The sequence below is a fragment of the Danio rerio genome, chromosome 7 (genome assembly GCF_049306965.1).
Source record: "Danio rerio strain Tuebingen ecotype United States chromosome 7, GRCz12tu, whole genome shotgun sequence".
Classification (NCBI taxonomy): Eukaryota; Metazoa; Chordata; class Actinopteri; order Cypriniformes; family Danionidae; genus Danio; species Danio rerio.
Genome location: NC_133182.1, coordinates 2,205,347 through 2,228,045, shown reverse-complemented (window position 1 = coordinate 2,228,045; position 22,699 = coordinate 2,205,347). Strand labels below are relative to the sequence as shown.

The window sequence follows — 22,699 nt, the reverse complement described above, 5'->3', positions numbered from 1 at the left end:
ATTAATTTTTTTTGTTTTCATTTCAAATAAAAATAAAGTTATATTGGCCCAACGCTGGCTATTCTACTTGTCGCTCTTTACATATCTATAGTTCTACATTGTGATGTCCTATGCTGTTTGAGCACTGGTTATCCAGATTTAGTGATCCTGAAAAGTTCCTATCCGGTTCAGATTGATCCAATCCGATGTTGCTTTGAAAAACTGGCTCAAAAAGTAAGCTGGATTACGTGATCACGGATCGCAAAAACAGGATTACTAAATCTGGATCAATTTTATCCGGATTAAACCTTTTGAAAAACCGGGCCCTGGTGTTTGTTTTCCATATCAAACTTGCAAAGTCTGAACTGAAAGAGAGGATGCAGGACTGAACTGTGTGTGGGCTACGTAATAATGAGGAAAAGCCCCAATCAGAAAGGTGAAAGTCTGCAGCCCCGCCTCTATTTTCAGATGTCTCCGTTTTCCCCGTTTTTGAGACGGAGCAGCAGCGCTTCAGAATGAAAACTGCCTCTTCAGCGTTTTCAAAACGCTACGTTTTCGGTGCTCGAAAACTCCGGAGTAGTGTGGACGGATGGTGTTACCGTAGCAAAACTTGTGCGTTTTAAAACTAAAACACATTAGTGTAAACGGGGCCTAAGTCTTTCCAGTCTTTGTGTTCAGTCCTTTACTTCCACTTTATCTGTTCAGCTGAAGGAACGGAACCAACCCTGTGTCGTTAGACACAGCAACATTATAAGATGGCGGCGCCCTTGCGCTAAAAACGATGTTGTTTTCTTCTAAATGGTTACATTAATTGAGTTTGTTTAAAATACTTTAATTAAAGTGGAAATCAATCTTCAAAATACTGTAAACTTGACTGCGTGCTTCATTTCCTCTTTAAACACATTTGTTTTCCATGGTCTCGTCATCTGTCGTATGAACTGGCTTTCATTGCTGAGGAATCACACTCTTCCCTAAATGAAGGAGCTCCTATAGCTAAATCTGAGATTAGAAGGGTTTTGCTGAGAAAGTGAAACAGTGGGACAATCAGGCAGATGTGTGACTGAAGTGTGCATGGAAATCCAGGCTGGAAATCTTTGAATGTTATTTTAATTGTAAAACGTGTTTCATCACTGATGTGTCACTATCAAGACTCACGTGAAGCACTTGACATGGTCAAACACTCCTGGAAAAGAGCATCTGTGCTTATTACCGCCTGAGTTTTGTCATGAGGGCGGATGAGATCTTCGTTCTGCTGTCAGGTGAGTTTCAATGCTTATCAGAAATCAACAGTTCCTACATATGTTAACAATAATGGCCGAGCAGATTAGTCTGCATGCTAAAAATGCTTGGTTGTATTATTGCAATGTTGGATAATAACAAACGCATTTTTTAAATAAAATTTTTAACCCAGTGGTTGGGTTTGTCCATATTTGACCCAACATTGGGTTAATACATTCGTTCAATCATTTTCTTTTCGGCTTAGTCCTTTTATTAATATGGGATCGCCACAGCGGAATGAACCGCCAACTTATCCAGCACATGTTTTACGCAGCGGATGCCCTTCCTGCCACAACCAATCTCTGGGAAATGGGTTAATACAACCAAGCATTTCTTTGGAGTGTGATATGGAGTGCCATGTGGTTTTGAATTATTCTTAAAGTGATAGTCCCTAAAATCTAAACACTGTCATACTGTCCTCATTCTCCACTTGTTCAAACCTGTTTGAGGTTTTCCTGTTGAACACGAAAACATTTGAGTAATACTGGCGGGAAAACATTCGTAGACGTTCATATTATTTTTTGTTTCTACTGTGGATGTTTTTTCAACATTTTTCAGTGTTTATAACAGTATAATAATAGTCTGCTTTGAAATGTGGCATATTTTGTAAATGATGAGGAACTTTTAATTTTGGGGTGAACCATTTGTTTAACGCTTCTGCATAGGTTGGTTTGGCTAATGCAATAAAAATATACTGTGTTTTATGAAATATTCAGAAAGTGTGATAAAAAAAAACAGTAGAACTATTGCATGTTATTTAACGGTCATTTTATCTGAACATCAAGATGCACACACTGTAAAAAATGCAAGGTTGTTTTAACCTAATGTTGGGTCAAATATGGACCAATATGGATTTCTATTCAATTAAAATGACACCTTTCAATGCAATGGAAAAAGACTCTAAATTCACTAACAATAAAACTGAGATTAAGACATGTGGTACGCACACGTTGTGAAATAGGTGGAAAGTGTTCAAGAAAAGTAACAAGTAAGTAAACAAGAAATCTGTATGCCGTTTTTAGTGAATGACACCCAATATTATTAGCACTATTAAGAATACCTTTTGACTGGCTACAGAACATACCAGTTGACTTGCCTAATTACCCTAGTTAAGCCTTTAAATGTCACTTTAAGCTGAATACTAGTGTCTTGAACAATATCTAGTCTAATAATTTGTGCTGTCATCATGGCAAACAGAAAATAAATCAGAAAGATAAAATTAAAAACTATTATATTTAGAAATGTGCTGAAATAATCTGTTACACAGCACTTGAGAAATATTTGAAAAACAATTAATATTTCATAGAAAGGCGAATAAATAATTCACCAGTAATAGTTTCAGAATTATTTATTTCCCATTTCAGTAGCACTTACATACAGTTAATTCTATAGTAACACAACTACAATAATAAATCTGTTATGGTGAATCTACAGTTGCAATAGTAACGTGATAAATATAGTAAGTAGTCTGTTGTGCTGATTCTACAGTTGCTATGGTAACATGACAACTACAGCAATTAATCTGTTGTGGTGATTCTACAGTTGCTATGGTAACACGACAACTAAAGTAAATGATCTGTTGTTGTGATTCTAAAGTTTCTATGGTAACACTACAAATGTAACAATTGATCTGTTGTGGTGATTCTGCAGTTGCTATGGTAACACGACAACTATAGTAAATAATCTATTGTGTTGATTCTACAGTTGCTCTGGTAACACAACAACTATAATAATTGATCTCTTGTTGTGATTCTACAGTTGCTATGGTAACACTACAAATATAAAAAATTATTTGTTGTGACAATTCTACACTTGCTATGGTAACACGACAACTATAGTAATTGATCTGTTGTGGCAATTCTACAGTTACAATGGTAACACAACAACTAATAATTGATCTGTTGTGGCGATTCTACAGTTGCCATGGTAACACGACAACTGTTATAATAATTGATCTGTTGTGGTAATTTTACAGTCGCTATGGTAACATGACAATTAGTAATTAATCTGTTGTGATAATTCTACAGTTTCTATGGTTACACGACAACTATAGTAATATAATCAATACTGTAGATTTTAACTCTAGGATATATTATACTACAATGCACTACAATTTACTATAGTAAAAATTAAAGTATACAATGGTATTTAGTACAGTTCATCAGTATCAGCAATTTAACACTATATAGCATTTATTATAAAGGACTGTAGTATTTTTCCATGTGTGTTTATGTATTGTGTTATTGCGTGTCTCTCCACAGCTCTGAGCTCCTGTGTGAACTCTCATCTGTTTTTCTTTATTTCTGAAAACATGACGTGGCCTGAGGCTCAGACGTACTGCAGATTGCACTACACTGATCTGGCAACCGCTAATGACCAGGCGGATTACGATGAGCTGATAAATGCTGTCCCTCAAGATCTTGATGGATCGAGCGAAATGTGGATCGGCCTCTATCGAAAATCAGCCAACGCTGCCTGGATCTGGTCCGATAAGAGCTTGTCCAAGTTCAGACTGTGGGGTTACCAACAGCCCAATAATTACCTCGGCCAGCAGTTCTGTGTGGGAACGTCTCTAGACGAGCAGTGGAATGATCTGGAATGTACCAATAAATTCCCCTCAGTCTGCTACTCTGGTGAGCTTTTAGTCAAAACAGTTCACTCTGAAGATTACTGCAATATTTAAAAAGAAGCATTGTTAGTAAAGTAAAATTAAGCTTTCTTCAGGGAAAAGTCTTATTTCTTTTAGTTTAGATTAAATAAAAATAGAAATTTTGCGTATTTCCAGCCTGATCTCACGAGAAAACTTAAGTATTGAACGTTTTTCCAGTTTAGTGGCTAATTCATACGAATTCGTACGAGTTCAGTCATACGAAATTGTATGATTTTAAAAAGGAGGCGTGGCACCTAACCCCACCTCTAAACCCAACCGTCATTGGGGGATGAGCAAATCATACTAAATTGTATGAACTAGATTGTACCAATTCATACGAATTAGCCATTAAATCAAAAAGTTACGAATTGCCGTGAGATTGTGTTGGTATTTCCCCTCTCAATTATGCATCTGAATTGCAGTATGTGACCGTGATCTTTCCTCCAAAAGCTTTGGATGTTAAAAACTTTGTAAAAGTGACTTTTATTGACATTTGTATCAGTTTAAAGTGAGTCATTGTCACAAAAGCCAAAATCTTTGGTACAAAAGCCTGGTAGAGCTGCCAGTACATTCTCTGTTAGTTTACAGACTTAATTATTCATTCATTCATTTTCTTTTTGGCTTAGTCCCTTTATTAGTCTGGGGTCGCCACAGCGGAATGAACCGACAACTTATCCAGCATATCTTTTACGCAGCGGATGCCCTTCCAGCTGCAACCCAACACTGGGAAACACCCATGCACTGCCATTTACACACACTCATACACTATGGACAAATTTTTACCTTACCCAATTTACCTATAGTGCATGTCTTTGGACTGTGGGGGAAGCCAGAGCACCCTAAGGAAATCGACGCCAACATGGGGAGAACATGCAAACTCCACACAGAAATGCCAACTGACCTAGCTGAGGCTCAAACCAGCGACCTTCTTGCTGTAAGGGGTTACTATGGTATACTATTAACGCACATAAATAACCAGATTTTCTGACCTCAGTCATCTTCGTCTTGAAGAATTCTCCTATTCACCACTACTCCTCCCCCTCTTTCCTAGATTAATCTGTTGTCTCACAGCAACAAGGTTGCTGTTTCGAGCCCCACCTGGGTCTGTTGTCATTTCTGTGTGGAGTTTGCATGTTCTCCCGGTGTTGACGTGGGTTTCCTCCGGGTGCTCCGGTTTCCCCCACAGTCCAAAGACATGTGTTATAGGGGAATTGAAGAAAGCAAAGTAGAACAGTGTACACATGTTTTAGCACTGCATAACCATAATTTGGTATAGTTTGTGGTTCATTCCGCCGTGGCAACCCCTAATAATCAAGAAATAGGCAGAACAAACAAATTTAGGGGACCAACCTGAGCTCAGACTCCCCTCGCTCCCGATGAAATGTTAGGGAGCCCCGGGCTTAATGATCTTCCGAGCTCAGGGCTCTCTCCCAGGACAGCATGCCAAACACGCTTTATAATCAATCATCAGCTAAGAGTGAACTCTTGAACTACTAAATGTCAATAAAAGTCATTTGCTGAAATAAAACTCCCATAATGCAATTCACATGCAGAAATAAACAGAAAACACTGGTAAATCACAAAATTGGCAACCTGTTAATTAACAGATATATTTTACAGTGTATTAGTCCCCTTAAAGACAGCATGGAATAAACATTTTCTCCTATTTTTGATTGTATATAGTTATGCTTGTTGTAAACGATGCCATTAGGTGCCCTCATAAACCTTCATTAAATATCATGACCCTCTCTCCCCCGCTCAAAGACTTTTCTTCACTTCTGATCTCAATTAAATGTTTTTGGGGCGGAGAAATCAGTCCTTTAGGGTGGAGATATCAGTCAGTTAGGGCGGGCCTATTAATTCTTTAGGATGTGGCTATCAGTCCTTTCGGGTGGGGCTAGCAGTCAGTTAGGGCGGGCCTATTAATTCTTTATAGCGGAGCTATCAGTCCTTTAGGGCGGGGCTATCAGTCATTGAAGGTGGGACTATCAGTCATTTAGGACGGGCAGGGCCGGAGCAAGCTGAACTGCCGCTCTAGCAGAGGATGATCACGCCGCCCTCAACCCCAATGTGAAAACGAAAGTGAATGGTTATGAAAATGAAGTGAGGTGTCGCAGACCTCTATTCTGCCACCCTATTTGCGGATAAAACTGAGGACGCGCGGGTGCTGAGGGAGGGAGGGAGGGAGGTGTCGCGGACGCCACCCTCTCTATTCTGCCTCCCTATGCGTGGATATAACTGAGGACACGCGGGTGCTGATGGAGGTGTGGCTGACACCGCCCTCTCTATTTTGTCGCCTATGCATGAATATAACTGGGGACTCGGGTGGTAAGGGAGGTGTCGGGGCTATCAGTCCTTTTGCGCGGGCTATCAGTCCTTTGGGGCGGGGCTATCAGTCCTTTAGGGCGGGGCTATCAGTCCTTTAGGGCGGGGCTATCAGTCCTTTAGGACGGGGCTATCCGTCCTTTAGGGCGGGGCTATCAGTCCTTTAGGGCGGGGCTATCAGTCCTTTAGGACGGGGCTATCAGTCCTTTAGGATGGGGCTATCAGTCCTTTAGGATGGGGCTATCAGTCCTTTAGGATGGGGCTATCAGTCCTTTAGGGTGGGGCTATCAGTCCTTTAGGGCGGGGCTATCAGTCCTTTAGGACGGGGCTATCAGTCCTTTAGGGTGGGGCTATCAGTCCTTTAGGGCGGGGCTATCAGTCCTTTAGGGCGGGGCTATCAGTCCTTTAGGATGGGGCTATCAGTCCTTTAGGGCGGGGCTATCAGGGCTATCAGTCCTTTAGGATGGGGCTATCAGTCCTTTAGGGCGGGGCTATCAGTCCTTTAGAATGGGGCTATCAGTCCTTTAGGGTGGGGCTATCAGTCCTTTAGGGTGGGGCTATCAGTCCTTTAGGGTGGGGCTATCAGTCCTTTAGGGTGGGGCTATCAGTCCTTTAGGATGGGGCTATCAGTCCTTTAGAATGGGGCTATCAGTCCTTTAGGGTGGGGCTATCAGTCCTTTAGGATGGGACTATCAGTCCTTTAGGGTGGGGCTATCAGTCCTTTAGGATGGGACTATCAGTCCTTTAGGGCGGGGCTATCAGTCCTTTAAGATGGGACTATCAGTCCTTTAGGGTGGGGCTATCAGTCCTTTAGGATGGGGCTATCAGTCCTTTAGGGCGGGGCTATCAGTCCTTTAAGATGGGGCTATCAGTCCTTTAGGGTGGGGCTATCAGTCCTTTAGGATGGGACTATCAGTCCTTTAGGGCGGGGCTATCAGTCCTTTAGGGCGGGGCTATCAGTCCTTTAGGATGGGGCTATCAGTCCTTTAGGGCGGGGCTATCAGGGCTATCAGTCCTTTAGAATGGGGCTATCAGTCCTTTAGGGTGGGGCTATCAGTCCTTTAGGGTGGGGCTATCAGTCCTTTAGGGTGGGGCTATCAGTCCTTTAGGGTGGGGCTATCAGTCCTTTAGGATGGGGCTATCAGTCCTTTAGAATGGGGCTATCAGTCCTTTAGGGTGGGGCTATCAGTCCTTTAGGATGGGACTATCAGTCCTTTAGGGTGGGGCTATCAGTCCTTTAGGATGGGACTATCAGTCCTTTAGGGCGGGGCTATCAGTCCTTTAAGATGGGACTATCAGTCCTTTAGGGTGGGGCTATCAGTCCTTTAGGATGGGGCTATCAGTCCTTTAGGGCGGGGCTATCAGTCCTTTAAGATGGGGCTATCAGTCCTTTAGGGTGGGGCTATCAGTCCTTTAGGATGGGACTATCAGTCCTTTAGGGCGGGGCTATCAGTCCTTTAAGATGGGACTATCAGTCCTTTAGGGCGAGGCTATCAGTCCTTTAAGATGGGACTATCAGTCCTTTAGGGCGGGACTATCAGTCCTTTAGGGCGGGGCTATCAGTCCTTTAAGATGGGACTATCAGTCCTTTAGGGCGAGGCTATCAGTCCTTTAAGATGGGACTATCAGTCCTTTAGGGTGGGGCTATCAGTCCTTTAGGATGGGACTATCAGTCCTTTAGGGCGGGACTATCAGTCCTTTAGGATGGGACTATCAGTCCTTTAGGGCGAGGCTATCAATCCTTTAGGGCGGGGCTATTAGTCCTTTAAGGCAAAGTAAAGTTTGGAAAATAAAGTATTTCTCTGAAATTTCTATAAGTTTGGCTGGAATAAAACTGTAAAATCTGCTAAGGTCAAGACTATTTGCCACATTAGGATATTATATAATTTTAACAAACACTGACATTCTGCATTCAGACAGTTAATGTACACCCTGATAATGGTGAAAATCCCTTAATAAATTTAAATAAATCCAATTAAATCTAATTCACATCTTTAACATGCTCAGAAATGCAATCATTTAATGCTGAAATATATTGTGTCTTTGTTAAATACTCTTTATCCAACACGACATATTCAGTGAGCACGTCTTCATATGTTTATCCGGCAGTGAAGAAGAGAAACACAGCGAGACTGGAGCTGAAATCAACTCAGAGAGTGAATGATCCTGTGGTGAAGGCAGATATTCTGATGAAGGTGATCGATAATTAATGAATGGACAGTGTGTTTAATGCAGAACTCACCGAGTAATACTCATCTGCTTGTGTTGTTCAGATGAAGCAGAAACTGGAGGAGAAGGGACTTCCAGAAAATGCAACACTATCCTGGGAAATACAGCCAGATGGAAATGTTTTCCAGAAGAGCCGGAAGAGTGACGACACTCAGCAGCCTTGCCTAAAGATGTGAAATAAACCTTTAGTGGATGTCAAAGTTGAAGCATTATTGATGTTGGATTACAGTACACTGTGAGGAAAATCCGTAAATGAGCAGTTTGTGTATTTTGGGATTTATGCTTTTATTTTTGTATCACTTATTTCTGCTTTTGAATTGCATTATGGGATCTTGATCAAAGTTTTTTCCTATATAATTTCTCAGACTTTATAGATTTTTAAACCTTTTTGGCTAGGCCTTTATTCCCTCATCCTCCCCCTCACTGGGTAAAAGATGTTCTTTATTTTGTGAAATTAGAGAAATTCAGGTGTTCTCTTTACCGACAAAGTAATATTGTCATTAAACTCTGGCATCCATTTTTGGAAATAAACATCAAATTATAGGCATTATGGAGTGAAGATGCCAACCACAACACATACACTTTATTAGGTACACTGCTAGTTAACGCAAATTTCTAATTAGCCAATCACATCTCAGCAGCTCAATGCATTTAGGCATGTAGACATGGTCGAGACGATCTGCTGCAGTTCAAAGTGAGCATCAGAATGGGGAATAAAGAGGATTTGAGTGACTTTGAACGTGGCATGGTTGTTGCTGCCAGACGGGCTGCTCTGAGTATTTCAGAAACTGCTGATCTACTGGGATTTTCACGCACAACTATCTCTAGGGTTAACAGAGAATGCTCCGACAAAGAGGAAATATCCAGTGAGCGGCAGTTCTGTGGGCGCAAATGCCTTGTTGATGCCAGAGGTCAGAGGAGAATGGCCAGACTGGTTCCAGCTGATAGAAAGGCAACAGTAACTCAAATAAGCACTCGTTACAACCGAGCTCTGCAGAAGAGCATCTCTGAACACACAACACGGCCAACCTTGAGGCAGATGGGCTACAGCAGCAGAAGACCACACCAAGCGTCACTCCTGTCAGCTAAGAACAGGAAAATGAGGCTACAATTCACAAAAACTGGACAATAGAAGATTGGAGAATTGTGTCAACGCCACAGCCTACCTGAGTATTGCTGCTGACCATGTCCATCCCTTTATGAGCACAGTGTCTCCATCTTCTGATGGCTACTTCCAGCAGGATTACACACCATGTCATAAAGCTCAATCATCTCAGACTGGTTTCTTGAACATGACGATGAGTTCATTGTACTCAAATGGCCTCCACAGTCACCATAGCTCAATCCAATAGAGCAGCTTTGGGATGTGGTGGAACGGGAGATTGGCATCATGAATGTGCAGCCGACAAATCTGCAGCAGTTCCGGTTGGTAATTAAATACAAATAAAATATAAAATGTGGATGATGTATCGATATGAGACAACTAAGCAGCATAGCTAAATAATGATTCTTTTACACCAATCTAAGATTTCAAAATATGGGACTACCAGTTGTGGAGACCCAGGCTTATTATGGATATGTACCCCTATATACATTTCTGGAGAGCTCCAAATACGTCCCAGGAGATACATATTTTTGCGGATCCACCAGAGGCCGCTGTGTACGCTTTTTCTGATCTCTAATGTCTCTCGTCCGAGTGCTATGCACGTCTGCTGTTCTCACGTAAATCTACCAGAGGCCACTGTTGACCAATGCCCCCACCCACCCCCGTCCCTAAACTCATCCGGCAGTGTTTTCTAAAGCAATCCAGAAAAAGAAAAGCCCTCACCTGATTTTTACCTCATTTTCAGACTTGACCACATTCTCACCCTGTTATTTGTTTATTTATTTTTTTCCTTTTGTTTTTGTTGCTTCCTGGGGCTGTTCTTTGCCAGACTTAAACCCCGTTATCATGGACAAACTGGTAACAGCAGAAAAGCCATTGATATTGAGGTACGCGGTCAGCTGGTAAGCATAAAAAAGAACGGCTTCATACCGCCCCTTTAGCGTTTGTTTTGAAAATTCAATAATAATAGTTACTAAATAATTCAGCCGTACATACCTCTGGCTACATAATTCACCAAATGTATATAGGGCTGCGTTTGCAGAATGAGCCTGTGTTGCAGAAAGAAACAGTAGCTTGCAACCTATTTAGCCATATTTTAATTTCAGTCAGTGACCCTTTATGCCACCTAATGTAGGCTACACTTTAACAAAACAAATTATAACACAATTTTATACAAGGTACAGAGATTAAACAAATAAATTTTAATAAGCTTTGGACTGAAGCAGACTCAATTTACTGGAACTTCCTCTATGATAAGCTGCTTTGGCAATCTACATTGTACTACATGTGATATAGAAATTGAGATTAACCAACTAAACTAAATGAATGAATGCAAAATAAAAATGAAATATGATGCATCAGTCTATGGAGATTCCTGTCCTGTTCATCTAAAACTCCACATCTATAATCCTGACATTATCTTCAGCAGCTCAAACACTCTAATCCATGGGTGTCAAACATATGGCCCGCAGGCTGAATCAGGCCCGCAAACGGGTTTAATCCAGCCTGTAAAGTATAAAAATGAGGTGCAATTTTTCAATATAAGAAACTGCTGTTCCAATTGTGTCCATTGGAAGGCGCAAACTGTTCATTTCATCCAATCCAGATGCCTGAAACAGCGTCAGCGTGACAGTGTTCTTGAAGAGAAAGACCACATCTTTGCCCTGCCATACCCACAGACTGTAAAATATATGGACGTAGTGTCCGTGACGTCACCCATAGGTTTCTAAAGAGCGCAAAAGAAGCCACAAGTAGGCGCGGCCAACCGTGGACATTTTTTTCGCGCGTCATCACACCCACGGCGGGATACCAAACAAGGGCAAAGAGGCGGAGAGTGGGCAGAGCTACAGACACCTGCTGGCATTTAGCTTGGACCTGGTTCAGACACACTTTACTTTGGGAGAACGCTTAATACTTTATCACCTGTGACTCGCTTGTGTTCTGACCACTTGTGCTTGGTTGTATCAATAAAGTGTTTAGTCTTTTAAAAACACTGCTGTAACACATTGAGCCACTAAACATTGCTCTTATGACGTTTTACAACAGGAGGAAAATGCGAATTACTTCCAAACACTTCAGATATAGTCTGTGTTAGTTAATGTAAGACTATTGATGAAATCCAGCATAACACTGTATGACAACGCTTCAGATGACTGATCTAGAGCCTACAGCTAATCAATCTGACAGATTCTGGAGTGCATTACAGCTCTAAATATAAACGATAAATGATCTTAAATAAAACAAATACATGTATAGAGATGGTATATAAGTATGTAACTTTACTCACATGGGAAATGGAGGCCACGTGAATGGTTTGTGAGCACAATTAAGTGCACTCAGCATGCCATGCCATCTAATAATTGTAGGAAACAAGTCCAAAAGACAGTTGACTGTGTAAAGCCACATAAAACAACACAGAAATACGATAAATATGCCGAGTTCAGTGGCTAATCTGCAGGATTCAGCTGAGGTGACGTGACGGCGACCAGCGAGACCTAGCTGTCACTCAAGTGGCCACGCCCTTAATTATGCAAACTTAATATAACTTAATATAAACGAAACGGATGAGTTATAAAAAAATTCACCCCCTCACAGTTGTCATGAAGGAAACGCTATTTCACGTTAAGTCTTACACACTCAAAAAAAAAATTTGTTGAATGAACAAGATTTAATCGTGGCACCCTTTATGCATCTAATCCAATCAAGTAAACCTGAACTGCTTTGAACATGTTGTATGAACACAAAGCACATTTGTAGATAAAACATGGTTTCAATATGTCAGTCTAACTTCTTTGCAACTAATCGACTCAAAATGTTTGTATTGTGTTATTCTATTTAAAATGATTCTAATTTACTCAATGTAACACTAAAGCTTTACTTTAACAAAATGATGTCTTGTTAAATCAGCTAGTAAATTTCTTGTTCAATATTGTTGTTTAAATTCGTTCATTCATTTCCTTGTCAGCTCAGTCCCTTTATTAATCCGGGGTCGCCACAGCGGAATGAACCGCCAACTTATCCAGCTAGTTTTTTTACGCAGCGGATGCCCTTCCAGCCACAACCCATCTGGGAAACATTCACACACACACTCATGCACTACGGGCAATTTAGCGTACCCAATTCACCTGTACCACATGTGTTTGGGGGAAACCGGAGGAAACCCACGCGAAGGCATGGAGAACATACAAACTCCACACAGAAACGCCAACTGAGCCGAGGTTCGAACCAGCGACCCAGCGACCTTCTTGCTGTGAGGCGAACGTGCTACCCACTGCGCCACTGCCTCACCCTGTTGTTTAAATTACATGTTTTAAATTACAATACTATGAAGCAAGATTTAAAATTTAGTAATTCGACACAAAAAGGACAGAAAACATGTTTTATATATATATATATATATATATATATATAATACAAAATTGTAATATGTAATATAAAATGTATAAGAAACATTTAGCCAACAACATAACATGCATAACATTCAAGCTCTTGGGAAAACCAATTCCCAAACTGTGCCGAAAATACGCGGTGATACTTCTTCTTGTTGTTTTCGTATGGTGACATCCAAACGCACTACCGCCACCTACTGATATGTGCGAAGTGACTCTCCAGAGTGAGAGTTGTCGATTTGAAGCGTCTCAGTCTCACTGAATCAACATGTTCTGATCAAATTCATTTGATTATTTCTTGATTCAGTTTCAAAGAACATGAATTAATCATTTAACATACGTAAACTTGATTTGTTCTTTTCAATCTGACAAGTTTTTATTTTGTAAATCCAATACATGCCTAGTGGATTTTTTTGAGTGCATTAAGAGTTCAGTCATACGAAAACATATGATTTTTTTTTTTTAAAAAGGAGGCGTGGAACCCAACCACACCCCTAAACCCAAACCCCATTGGTGGATAAGCAAATCATATTAAATTGAGATCGTATTCATATGACTTAGCCACTAAATCAAAAAGTTACGACTTGCCATGAGAGCGTGTTGTCCTCCGGTTCCAGTTTGATGTTTTTACGTTGATCGTATTAAAACAAAAACAAAAAAACATTGTTTTTAAGTTATATATACCATGATTTTACCAGTCCGGCCCACTTGGGAGTAGATTTCCTTCACGTGCCCCCTGAGCTAAAATGAGTTTGACACCCCTGCTCTAATGGTTAATGGACAGACGGCTGCTTCTCACTCAGCTCCTCGCTGCTGTTTATGCTAATGAGATGGAGAGATGGGCACTAGTGGGCGGGGCTTTCCCACTCTGATAAGGACGTCAATTAAAATGTTTCATTCATCAAGTCTGATTATATAAAACACAATGAATATTTATTGACCATCATGAGCTGGCTATATTCACACAGCCCTTATAATAATGAGTTTTGCACAATAGCTGCCCTTTAAATACACTGACTTGCAATGTCTGGAATAATCCTTTGAAATCTCCATGATATTCCAGAAATACAATGACCCACCAGGAAGCCTGATTATGTGATGCAAAAAGGAATTTATTGTTTTACCAAACTTGCAAATGCTACTTGATTCAAGCACATCTTAGTAAACACAGAAGTGCACATACACCTGATGTACTGCATCTGCATGAAAAACGCAGCTCAAACTACACAGGAAAGTCTGTTCAGAGCTGTTCAGTTCACGTTTCTCTGGCAGGGTGTGTTGGAAAGCTCACTCTTCTGATACCACATCTTCTGAAAGACTTTTCCAGCGCTGGATGTTTTCCAGGACAGCTCTGCATCCACTGGCAGACCCTTCGATCTCAGTATCTGCGTTAGCTGATGGACACGCACTACTGTATTATACTGATATTTGAGTTATATAGCATATACTCATAACAACATTAATATGTTATATAACTCAACTCACCTGCAGTAAAATCTCTCCGTTTACTCCCGGTTCGTTCACATTCTGAGCTGATTTTACCTCCAGTCTCACTGTCTGGCTCTTCTTCTCTGCAACACACACAGAAATATACATACATAGACATTCGCACACACGTGTACACACACATGCATTCTAGCCAACATGCACAAACATGCATATGCACGAACACAACCAGTTATATGCATGCATGACCTCTGGATGGTGACAATCTTTGTTCTGATTAGCACCAAAGCGGCCACACGTGCCTTGAGGAAGGTGATGGCCACACTACAGATCCGGGAATGCTACCTCTGGCTAAGCCTGCTGTATTGGAGGGATGTTGATGAAGCTTGCTTTGTTGACACCTCCATATCGGTGCATCTTTAAGGATTTCAACCACCGATTCTTGGCAGTAAAAGAGCAGTTCATCACTATCAGGGAGGTCATCAAAAGGTCAGACTCGTCTGATGTGAGCTGACTACGTGTATTATAAAAGTAGTGTAATCTAATTGTGAGTCCTCATTTTTTGTCAGTACTTATTACAAGTCTTTTAAAAAGCAGTTTACTTTAATTACAAGTACTTTGGATATTAATGGATTGCATGTAATCCACTGATACCCAGCTCTGCCTCTATGATACCCGCTGCTAAAAACTCACCAGAATAGCAGATGAATGCCAGTTTATCCGGACACTCCCAGTCGTTCCAGTATCCAGTCGGAGTCGTGTAGACACAGTACTGGTTGCCTCCAGAATTGTTCGGTTGTCCGCGCATCCACTGCATGAACAGGCATTTATTTTGATCAGAGAAGACCCAGGAAGCATCAGCACCCATCCGATAGAGACCAATCCATATATTATTGGTGAATCCGCTGGGTATTGATGCGAGCGTGTCACTGAGGTCCGTCTGGTCTCCAATAGTGGCGAGATCAATGTAATTCTGTCTGCAGTACGTCTGTGCATCCGTCCAGTTCATGACGGTAGGGATAAAGTAAAACAGATGAGAGGTCACGCAGGAGCTCAGAGCTGCAGAGACACATGGGATTGAATTTATAACATTTGAAAGACAAATTCAACACAATATTAACGAAGACGAGAAAATGCAAAAGCAGACGCTGAAGAAAAGCAAGGACATCTAAAGACTGGAATTCACTGACTTTCTAAACAAAACACAAGTGTTCTTCAATTAAGGCTAATATAATATTTGTAAAATATTTTCTGGTCTTTAAACGTGTTCTTGATATATTAGCACAACGACGTCATTATGCAGTGGAAGTCTTGTTTTCGGAAACATTTCAATTTAATGATCTTGTAATGTTTTTTTAATAAAATTGTGATACATCTATTATCGTATACTTTTAGTTTAATGTTCATTTATCATTTTTTATCATATTATTTGAATGTTTACGTAATGCTTTTATTAAAATCTCAATAAACTGTTTAATATTTGTGTAATGTTTTTTGAACGCTACAGTACATATATTAACAGTTTATCATTCTGGAGCTTAGTTTAATGTTTGTAATTTTGAATGTCACATATATTATCACATTTGTATTTTATTTCCTTGTTTGTAATGTTTTTTGAATGTAATGTTAAGTTATGTGTGTTATGTTAATGTGAAGTTTTTAAATAACATTATAATTTGTTTGAGTAACATTTCTTGAATGCTACTTTTATTATTACAGTATTATTTTAGACTCTAATCTAAAGTTTATGTAATGTTTTTTGATCGTTAATTAATTTAGTTTTATTTTTATGTAACGTTTTTGAATGGCATCATTTCTTTAATGTTTTTGAATGTTGCATATATTTTCACATTATCATTTAGGTTAGCATTTGCTAAACGTTTCTGAAAGTTACATTTTATCATAATTATAATGATTATATAATGTTACATTTTATTGTATAATTAGAATGTGTGCGTAACGTTTTAAATGTTACATTTTATTATAGAATCATAATGGGCGAATTACGTTTCATATTTTACATTTTATTATATAATAATAATGTGTGCGTTACATTTTTAAATGTTAAATTTTGTTATATAATTATAACGTATGCGTTACGCTTTTAAATATTACATTTCATTTTATAATTATAATGTATGTGTTACGTTTTTAAATGTTACATTTTATTATATAATTATAACGTGTGTGATACGTTTTTAAATGTAAAATTTTGTTATATAATTATAATGTTTTTTACGTTTTTAAAATGTTACATTTTATTATATTAATATAATGTGCGTGTTAAGTTTTAAAATGTTACATTTCATTACATAATTATAACGTGTGCATTACGTTTTTAAATGTTACATTTTATTATATAATTATAACGTGTGCATTACGTTTTTAAATGTTACATTTTATTATATAATTATAATGTATGCGTTACGTTTTTAAATATTACATTTCATTTTATAATTATAATGTATGTGTTACGTTTTTAAATGTTACATTTTATCATATAATTTGAACATATGCACCACGTTTTAAATGTTATATTTTATTATTTAACTATAATGTGTGTTAAGTTTTAAAATGTTACATTTTATTCTGTATTTAAAATGTGTGCGTTACGTTTTAAAATGTTACATTTTATTACATAATTATAACGCGTGCATTACGTTTTTAAATGTTGCATTTTATTGTATAATTATAATGTATGCTTAACATTTCATATGTTATATTCTCTTATATAATTACAATATTTGCATAATGTTTTTGAATGCTACATTTTATTGTATAATTATTTGCGTAACGTTTATGAATGTTAGATTTTATCATTTCATTGTAATGTTTCTAAATTATGATGTGTGCATAACATTTTTTTATGTTACATGTTTTTGCATGTTTTTGAATGTTTCATTTTATATCATCGTAAGATTTGTGTAATGTTTCTAAATGTTTTATTGTATTATATAATTATAATGTTTGCACAGCCTTTTTGAATGTTACATTTCATCATATCATTTTAATGTTTGCGTAATTGTGTAACGTTTCTGAATGGTCATGTTAACATAATATTATTGTTTGCGTAACGTTTATGAATGTTACATTTTATCATATCAATGTCATGTATGTGAATTATAATGTTTGCATAACATTTTGAATGTTACAATTTACCATATAATTATGTTTACATGTTTTTGAATATTTCGTTTTATATTATTGTAATATTTGCATAACGTTTTTCATTGTTACATTTGACCATATCACTGTAAAGTTTTTGAAGGTTACATTTTACTATACAATATGTGTAACATTTTTTTAATGTTACATTTTATCATATCATTTTATTGTGTGCTTAACAATATTGAATGATACCATTTATTATATAATTGTAATGTTTGCGTAACTTTTTTAATTCCACAAATATTTTCACTTATCGTTTAGTTTTAGCATTTAAGTAACATTTTTTAATGCTACAGTTTTGTCGTATGATTTCAAAGTTCACATAACTTTTTTCAAGGCTACATTTGATCATATTTTAATGTTTACGTAACGTTGTTGAATATGACATTTTATCATTTTCTATGAACTTTTGCGTAACGTTTTTGAACACATTTCATCATTTCATTTTAATGTTTGCGTAACGTTTTTGAATGTTACAATTTATCATATAATATTAATGTTTGCGTAACGTTTTTGAATGATACAATTTATCATATAATATTAATGTTTGCTTAACGTTTTTGAATGATACAATTTATCATATAATATTAATGTTTGCGTAACGTTTTTGAATGATACAATTTATCATATAATATTAATGTTTGCGTAACGTTTTTGAATGATACAATCTATCATATAATATTAATGTTTGCGTAACGTTTTTGAATGATACAATTTATCATATAATATTAATGTTTGCGTAACGTTTTTGAATGATACAATTTATCATATAATATTAATGTTTGCGTAACGTTTTTGAATGTTACAATTTATCATATAATATTAATGTTTGCGTAACGTTTTTGAATGTTACAATTTATCATATAATATTAATTTTTGCGTAACGTTTTTGAATGATACAATTTATCATATAATATTAATGTTTGCGTAACGTTTTTGAATGATACAATTTATCATATAATATTAATGTTTGCGTAACGTTTTAGAATGATACAATCTATCATATAATATTAATGTTTGCGTAACGTTTTTGAATGATACAATCTATCATATAATATTAATGTTTGCGTAACGTTTTTGAATGATACAATCTATCATATAATAATAATGTTTGCGTAACGTTTTTGAATGATACAATTTATCATATAATATTAATGTTTGCGTAACGTTTTTGAATGATACAATTTATCTTATAATATTAATGTTTGCGTAACGTTTTTAAATGATACAATCTATCATATAATATTAATGTTTGCGTAACGTTTTTGAATGATACAATCTATCATATAATATTAATGTTTGCGTAACGTTTTTGAATGATACAATTTATCATATAATATTAATGTTTGCGTAACGTTTTTGAATGATACAATTTATCATATAATATTAATGTTTGCGTAACGTTTTTGAATGTTACAATTTATCATATAATATTAATGTTTGTGTAACGTTTTTGAATGATACAATTTATCATATAATATTAATGTTTGCGTAACGTTTTTGAATGTTACAATTTATCATATAATATTAATTTTTGCGTAACGTTTTTGAATGATACAATTTATCATATAATATTAATGTTTGCGTAACGTTTTAGAATGATACAATCTATCATATAATATTAATGTTTGCGTAACGTTTTAGAATGATACAATCTATCATATAATATTAATGTTTGCGTAACGTTTTTGAATGATACAATCTATCATATAATATTAATGTTTGCGTAACGTTTTTGAATGATACAATTTATCATATAATATTAATGTTTGCGTAACGTTTTTGAATGATACAATTTATCATATAATATTAATGTTTGCGTAACGTTTTTGAATGTTACAATTTATCATATAATATTAATGTTTGTGTAACGTTTTTGAATGATACAATTTATCATATAATATTAATGTTTGCGTAACGTTTTTGAATGTTACAATTTATCATATAATATTAATTTTTGCGTAACGTTTTTGAATGATACAATTTATCATATAATATTAATGTTTGCGTAACGTTTTTGAATGTTACAATTTATCATATAATATTAATGTTTGCGTAACGTTTTTGAATGATACAATGTATCATATAATATTAATGTTTGCGTAACGTTTTAGAATGATACAATCTATCATATAATATTAATGTTTGCGTAACGTTTTTGAATGATACAATCTATCATATAATATTAATGTTTGCGTAACGTTTTTGAATGATACAATTTATCATATAATATTAATGTTTGCGTAACGTTTTTGAATGTTACAATTTATCATATAATATTAATGTTTGTGTAACGTTTTTGAATGATACAATTTATCATATAATATTAATGTTTGCGTAACGTTTTTGAATGTTACAATTTATCATATAATATTAATGTTTGCGTAACGTTTTTGAATGATACAATCTATCATATAATATTAATGTTTGCGTAACGTTTTAGAATGATACAATCTATCATATAATATTAATGTTTGCGTAACGTTTTTGAATGATACAATCTATCATATAATATTAATGTTTGCGTAACGTTTTTGAATGATACAATTTATCATATAATATTAATGTTTGCGTAACGTTTTTGAATGATACAATTTATCTTATAATATTAATGTTTGCGTAACGTTTTTGAATGATACAATTTATCTTATAATATTAATGTTTGCGTAACGTTTTTGAATGTTACACATATTTTCACTTTATCATTTAAGCTGAGTATTTGCATAACCTTTTTTAATGTTACATTATCATTTTAATTTGTGAAAGGTTTGTTTTTAATGTTAGGTGTTTCGAAAAGTCAGAAGAAGTGTTCAAGAATAATAAATCTTCCACAAATAACGTTTTTGCAACATGTTGGGAATGTTAGCAACTCGTTTGTTATCTAGGGGAAGAGCCCTCTGCTGATTTTAATACACGGATTTGAGAGAAAATTGCAGAATTAACATATTAATATGCATAGTTTCAATACCTGGAAATAATTAGCATTTCCAAAAACAGCTGAACTCACCTGATATCAGCAGAAAGATCGCTTCAATCCTCATATCCACACACTACTGAATAATCACACAGAGGCACGAATAATCAAAAGATCTGCTGTTTTTTAGATACAGGAGGGCTTGTGTCCACTTTGTAAAGCATCTGTTTTTCTATTTACCCGCACGATACACATGTTTGTTGACATAATATTTTACATTGAAAATAACATTCAAAGCAAGCCTGCAGAGATTTACATTTCCATGACACCCAAGTCACACCTCGGAGTGATGTAAACAGATGAACTTGACTAAAAATCACAAAAGCATCTGCCAACAAAGGCACATGAGCAAAACAATGCACATATACAACACTCAGATCACGGGTGTTCACAGATTTTACAAATGTTTTCAGAAATATCTGATGTAAAAATGCGTAAGAGGTTTGATTTTAAAACATTCAATTCTAATAGAATCAAGGTTGCGCTTAATTTAATTACAGTGGAGATCTGAATTGTTCGCCTTCCTGTATATTTTTCCACTATTTCTGTACAACGAAGAGAACACATTTCTAATTCAACTCAACTCAACTCACTTTATTTCTGTAGCACTTTCACAAACCACAATGATTACCAAAGTGCTGTACATAAAACGCATGCAAATATACACAAAACCAAAATATATAAACTCACATCACATGAATAAAAGCTAAAGAGAATAAGTGTGTTTTCAGTGACCTCTGAAAAGACTCAAAAGTTTGAGCTGTTCTTAAAGAGAGTGGAAGATCGTTCCAAAGTCTTGGAGCCGCTACTGAGAAAGCTCTATCACCTCGACATTTCAAGCGTGATCTAGGAACTTGCAAATAGAGACGATCCATAGAGCGAAGAGATCTCACAGGTTGGTGCATAATAATTAGCTCAGAAATATACTCAGGGGCCAGGCCATGGAGGGATTTATTAATATGCAACAGAACTTTGTACTGAATACTAAACTGGATTGGCAGCTAGTGTAAAGAAACCAGTACAGGTGTAATGTGTTCTCGTTTTTTTGTGCCTGTTAAGAGCCTGACACATTTCTAATCATAATAGTGTTTATAACTCATCTCTAATAACTGATTTATTTTCTCTTTGTCATGATGACAGTAAATAATATTAGACTAGATATTCTACAGGACACTAGTATTCAGCTTAAAGTGACATGTAAAGGCTTCACTAGGGTAATTAGGGTAAAGTTTGGGTAATTAGGCAAGTCGCTGTATAACAGTGGTTTGTTCTGGAGACAATCCAAAACTAATAATGTAATGCTAATAATATTGACCTTAAAATGGCTTTAAAACAATTACAAACTGCTTTTATTCTAGCCGAAATAAAACAAATAAGACTTACAATTTCTATGTATGTTAAATAAACATCAAAATCCTCAGAGTAAAATAGACTATACTCTTTAAATAAGGGCAAACCGGTTGGTAATAAGTGAAGCTGCTGTTTGTGGAGTTGCTTAATGATCATCTGCTGAGATCTTGAGAGATTCAATGTATTATATCTCAGCTGATTACATCTAAGGCTGTGACTGAAGTCAGCTGTAGTTGTGTCTTTCTGTTTATTACATTTTTATTAAAAGTTACATTTTATTATATAATTATAACGTGTGCATTACGTTTTTAAATGTTACATTTTGTTATATAATTAAAACGTGTGCATTACGCTTTTAAATGTTACATTTTATTATATAATTATAACGTTTGCATTACGTTTTTAAATGTTACATTTTATTATATAATTAGAACGTTTGCGCTGTTTTAAATGTTACATTTTATTATATAATTATAACGTGTGCATTACGTTTTTAAATGTTACATTTCATTATATAATTAGAACGTTTGCGCTGTTTTAAATGTTACATTTTATTATATAATTATAACATGTGCATTACGTTTTTAAATGTTACATTTTATTACATAATTATAACATGTGCATTACATTTTTAAATGTTACATTTTGTTATATAATTATAACGTGTGCGTTACGTTTTTAAATGTTACATTTTATTATATAATTAGAACGTTTGCGCTATTTTAAATGTTACATTTTATTATATAATTATAACGTGTGCATTACGTTTTTAAATGTTACATTTTATTATATAATTATAACGTGTG

General features: G+C 36.1%; 2 protein-coding genes and 1 long non-coding RNA gene across 3 annotated transcripts; 1 reads left to right on the top strand and 2 right to left on the bottom strand.

Annotated features, from left to right (window-relative positions):
• Positions 1–478: 478 nt before the first annotated feature.
• On the top strand, positions 479–9,905 carry LOC141375249 (C-type lectin LmsL-like). Its single transcript, XM_073907897.1, has 4 exons — positions 479–1,238; positions 3,519–3,890; positions 8,342–8,427; positions 8,506–9,905. The coding sequence occupies exons 1-4, from the start codon at positions 1,205–1,207 to the stop codon at positions 8,635–8,637; spliced, it is 624 nt and encodes a 207-aa protein (XP_073763998.1). The 5' UTR covers positions 479–1,204; the 3' UTR covers positions 8,638–9,905.
• Positions 2,017–9,872, bottom strand: LOC141375257 (uncharacterized). Its single transcript, XR_012382985.1, has 3 exons — positions 9,628–9,872; positions 8,475–9,546; positions 2,017–3,927 (listed from the first exon to the last, which is right to left on the bottom strand). It is a non-coding gene; the product is annotated as an uncharacterized lncRNA (long non-coding RNA).
• A 4,144-nt stretch (positions 9,906–14,049) lies between the features above and the next one.
• On the bottom strand, positions 14,050–21,279 carry LOC110439979 (lectin-like). Its single transcript, XM_073907896.1, has 4 exons — positions 20,577–21,279; positions 15,095–15,460; positions 14,441–14,526; positions 14,050–14,349 (listed from the first exon to the last, which is right to left on the bottom strand). The coding sequence occupies exons 1-4, from the start codon at positions 20,608–20,610 to the stop codon at positions 14,206–14,208; spliced, it is 630 nt and encodes a 209-aa protein (XP_073763997.1). The 5' UTR covers positions 20,611–21,279; the 3' UTR covers positions 14,050–14,205.
• Between the last annotated feature and the right edge of the window lie 1,420 nt (positions 21,280–22,699).